Source organism: Zeus faber (assembly GCF_960531495.2).
Source record: "Zeus faber genome assembly, chromosome: 20".
In the NCBI taxonomy this organism is placed as follows: domain Eukaryota; kingdom Metazoa; phylum Chordata; class Actinopteri; order Zeiformes; family Zeidae; genus Zeus; species Zeus faber.
This window is the reverse complement of record NC_137207.1, coordinates 22,490,863-22,495,862: the sequence shown is the minus strand read 5'-3', so window position 1 is coordinate 22,495,862 and position 5,000 is coordinate 22,490,863. Positions and strand designations below refer to the sequence as shown.

Below are 5,000 nucleotides of genomic sequence, written 5' to 3'. Positions count from 1 at the left end.
CGGGGGAAGGAGTTTCGTTTTGGCGCCGGGTGATGATGCACTTCTATTCCTGGGGTGCGGATCATCATACAGATGTCATACGCACACCAATCACTAGGGCGCCGCTCATATGTCACACACGCACACGCACAGGCGCGCACGCACGCACGCACGCACACACACACACACACACACACACACACACACACACACACACACACACACTGGGAGAGACTGAAACAGAGGGGGACACATTGGGACAGTGAGACACACTGGGGCCGACAGGGTCACACTGGGACAGAGTGAGACACACTCAGTGGGGGGGACAGACCGAAACAGAGGGGGACACACTCAGTGGGACAGACCGAAACAGAGTGAGTCACACTGGGGCAGACTGTATATATGTGATCACCTTCATGTTCTACACACTTGATTTGTATATTTGTCAATTTGTCAATTGCGTATTTCTAAATAAAAATACAAATTATAACGAGGCACAAATGATTAATTGTGGAACTCTGCATGCAGGTTGGGCTGAATGTGTGAATTGTCAAAGTTGTCGTTTTGGTGACTTGACGCTTCGTGTGCCACACTCAGAACTTCTGTCATTCGCGTCTCAAAGCGACAAAACGAACATTCATTCAGATGAAATCCACAAAACATTCGATGTGTCTGAAACCATTTTGCTCATCGTTTCTTTCTGATTTATTTAAGTATCAGAGAAGGTCAGAAACTCAAACGCATAATATATATAATTTCAGGGAAAATGTATTAGACTAGGATATATATTAATGAGATGTGATCGCTTTCTGTGTGTGTGTGTGTGTGTGTGTGTGTGTGTGTGTGTGTGTGTGTGTGCGTGTGTGTGTGTGTGTGTGTGTGTGTGTGTGTGTGTGTGTGTGTGCGTGTGACTCACGTCTGCGTTCTGATAGGCAGTGACGGCGATGAACTGGGTCTCGGGGAAGAGGAAGGTCTGGGCCTTGTCCGACAGGAAGGGCTCCTCGGAGCCGTCCTCCTTCACCTCCACGATGTGGAGGCGAGGCTGGTACTTGTGCAGCGACTGCAGCACGATCATCTGAGGAGCGCACGCAGAGTCATGTGAGGGGGATAAAAGGGCTTTCCACGTGGAAAAGAAATGAAAATCAAACTAAAAGCGACCATTTCATTTTATCGAATAATTGTGCTTCCTTTATTAAAACAAAATCCTTAACAAAGCTGTCGCTGGAGCACAAACAGCAATATCAAAAAGAAGAAATCGATTTTATTTACTATTATAGTAAATTACTGTTATATTTACTATTTATTTAATCGAGTCATTTAATTATATTTTACAAAAAATTCTTAATTTTTTACCTGATGCAATATAAAGTATGGCATAATTAATAAATTGCATTGCATAAAATGATCTATAGAATGATCAAAAATGTATTGTTTTCAATTAAACGTTATTTTATTATATTATTATATAACATTATTTTCACTGTAAAATGTATATATTAAAAAAATATATAAATAAATAAATATTTAAGTATCTATATACTGTATAGCTTTGACTTTAATATGCACACACATATAAAAGGTAATGTAGGCTATATTCTTATATCAAATATTTTTTTAATCTATTATATTGCTGAAATAAATTTGCCAAAAAAGCGGTTATCGACCTCAAACACAAAAAGGTGACGAGACGTTTGAAACACAATAGAAAGCTGTGAAAATGAAAAATTACTTTAGATCACAGTTTTTATTCTTAATAATATTTATTTCATTGTAAAATAACAGATCTGGATAAAAAATGTTTTTTTGATCTATATGTCTAATATAATAACCTGGGCCACGTTGTTGGTGCTGCCCTTGTTGTTGGTGAGCTTGAGCTTCCCAAACGACACCTCCTGCCTCATCCAGTGAGCTCCTGTGTTGGGAGAGTCTGGGTGCATATACATCCTGTTTCCTGTGGACACATTTCTAATTAACAACAATAATAATAAAAACAACAACAATAATAACAATAATACTAACAATAACAATAATAACAGTAAAAACAACAATAACAACAATAATAATACAAATAACAATAACAATATTACTAATATAATAATAGAGACAATAACAATAACAAAAACAATAATAATAAAAAGGTTCAACCTATAATGAGAAGATTTCACGATTCAAGTATCTATGTATGAAATGCTAAAAATGTAAAAATAATGAATGCTGAATTTTTTTTTCATACAGGTAAGTCAATAAATATTTATATTTTCAACCTAATTTGTACAAAGGATGCCCAATTTTTAACCAAAGATACCCCACTTTTCTCATCTCATTAAACAAAAAAATATCTACTATAATGCAAAGAACTCATTTAACATGTTATTTTTTTTAACTCTCAATAAAAGCGTTTTTTTTTTTTGCTCTGTTTGTTTTTTAGGGGAGTGGGGGCATACACTGAAGACTGCACGGGGACTTTTAGGTGAATTCAGTGAAATGTGTGTTCCCACATCTCGCGCTAAACCAGGGGATCAGTTGTCACTCACAGCCACAGCACCTGACACTAAACAATGTCACCACACCGTAGAATTTTCATCACTATTTATAACGGTGGTTAATATATCATCAGTCAGTCAGACACACACACACACACGCACACACACAGACAGACAGACACACACACACACAAAAGGTCTGCTGGACTGACCCACTGGATTTCATGCTCCTCATGGTGTGAACATGGAGAAAATAATGGTGGGAGAAGCCTCGCCCGGGGGTGCGGTTGGGTGGGGTTGGGGGGGTGGGGGTAGATGAATGGCCAGCAGAACTAAAACTGAATCCATGTTTCCGGAATTGAGAATTGAGAAGTGAGGCTATAAATATTTTGTTGGGCAGCGTTTGCTCCAGTTTGCCCAGTGGGACGTGAGAGTCACCGGTGCATCGGCTGCAGGCAGATGCACTTATTCAGGGATTGAAGATTGAAGTGAATGTATAGAACCGATGCCCTTAATGGCTCCAGAATGGAAAGAAAAGAGATTTTTGGGTGGGTTAAAATAAACTGGGACACTAGTATTTGCCATAGGTCGCTATTCAACAAGGAGGCTGCCACTATTAGGTCTTAATCAAATACCAAAAATAAATATCGAATTTCAGGGAAATATTTAGCAATTTTCTCAGTGTTTTTGACATGATGTCACTAAGAGACATATGTTTAAATAACATAAGATCTCTACACAACAAAACATTGTATGTAGATATTAATTGATTTAAGGTGGAAATTTTGGCGGTCCCCCCCAAACATCCTGGTTTTCCCTTCTCTCCTGTGAGAGAGGGATGTCACTTTTTCTGTTCGCTCGATTTTGGGTTGTTTGTTTTTTTTTGGTCATTTGAGGTGATGGGGCTATTTTTCACACTCTCAGTCTTTGCATTGTAGCGGGGAAGGGCGGACCCCGACACGTACAGCGGAAACAACATATAGAGGATGCACAAACATAACTCTTATACATTGAATGGCTGTTTCTTATAAAGCACCAGCGAAATTAATATGAGAAAAACATGAAATATTACTTTTTTTTTTTTTTTGTACTCAATAATCATACGGATTACCACTTTCAATAGTGTGCCAAATGGAATAGTAGAGTATTTGGATTCCTGGACTCACCGGGCATGTTGCCCTCTGCTTTGCCGCACTGGACCCACTTCCCTCCCTGGTACCTCCAGTGGTGCTGGTCGGCCAGAACCACGTCCACGTACACGTTGTAGTGTGCCGACGGGTCCAGGATGCTGATGTTGAAGCTCAGGAAAGGAAACATCCTCCTACACACACACACACACACACAAACCCATTAAATAATGACTTCTGATGTTTTTTTTTTAAATAAACACGAATTGGAGACATTAATTGCACTCCACCAGAGATCATTGACTCAAACACATTGCGTGAAGAGGCCTTGTTTCTTTTTTTTTTTTTCTCAAGTTCGCATTTGAGGTATTTAACCGCTTCATTCACCACTACTCAGAGCTATCCTCCTCACCCAACAGCAGGTCAGTGAAAATTGGGTCACAAACGCCACGATAGATATATATTTATATATATACACACGATATATGACAACATGAGAAAAAGTACAGGAATGATGACCGGAAAGAAGACGTGTTTAGGTGTATTAAAATAGCCTTTTATTCACCAGTGAGTAGAGTGGTAGTAATGGTGGGAGGGTGGATGTACTGTATACTGTGTTTGTGTGTGTGCGTGTGTGTGTCTCAGGGAGGACAAGGAGCGGAGTGTGTAGGTGAATATTTAATGGCGCTGTTAATAAAATATATCCCAAAGTGCCGCTTGATTGCGGGAGCTTTACTTTGCCGAACTGATTTTGATCGCGGAGGGCCGTCACCGAGAAGAGGTGAGCGGGAGGTCAGGGCGTCCCCGGGCGATACGGTCCAGGGAATGTGAGGGTGGGGGGGCGTGCGAGAGAGCGAGAGAGATGGAGAGAGAGAGAGAGAGAGAGAGAGAGAGAGAGAGCGAGCGCGAGAGCGAGAGAGAGCGAGCGAGTGAGAGCGAGAGTGTTGTGACCACACACACACACACACACACACACACACACACACCCCACACCCCGCATTAGACATGGACAGCAACCACGTACCCCAACACTCACAGAGATATTTGTGTAAGCACACTCAAACGCGTCGAGATCATCTCCGAATGTGCACACACATTCGCACTCCCTCGCATGCGGCGAACAGAAGCCCACATGCACTCGCGCGCACACCCGAGGCAGGGCGCCGGAAACGCCGCCCGCCGGGTGTGTGTCTCGCCCGTATCCGTGCGGCGGGAGAGCCGCCGGCGGAGGAGGTTGAGATCGGGGTTCCAGAACGTCGGATCCCACTCCGGGACTTTGAACCCACCGCGTTGGCTTTCGGCCGATCCGCCTCGACCCAGAGGTCCGACTCCGCAGGGCTGGAGCGACAACCCACGGGAACAGGGCTTTTACGTTCTGGACCTGGATTCGGTCACCCCTGCCTGGAGGCCT

The 5,000-nt window shown here is 42.3% G+C and overlaps 1 protein-coding gene across 1 annotated transcript in view; it reads right to left on the bottom strand.

Moving 5' to 3' along the window:
• tbx21 (T-box transcription factor 21) overlaps positions 1–5,000 on the bottom strand; it is a 19,454-nt gene that overhangs the window by 5,596 nt on the left and 8,858 nt on the right. The window contains exons 2-4 of the mRNA XM_080021880.1: positions 3,629–3,783; positions 1,809–1,930; positions 896–1,054 (exon numbers count right to left, since the gene is read on the bottom strand). Coding sequence (XP_079878006.1) covers positions 896–1,054; positions 1,809–1,930; positions 3,629–3,783 — 436 coding nt within the window. The remainder of the gene's footprint in view (positions 1–895; positions 1,055–1,808; positions 1,931–3,628; positions 3,784–5,000) is intronic.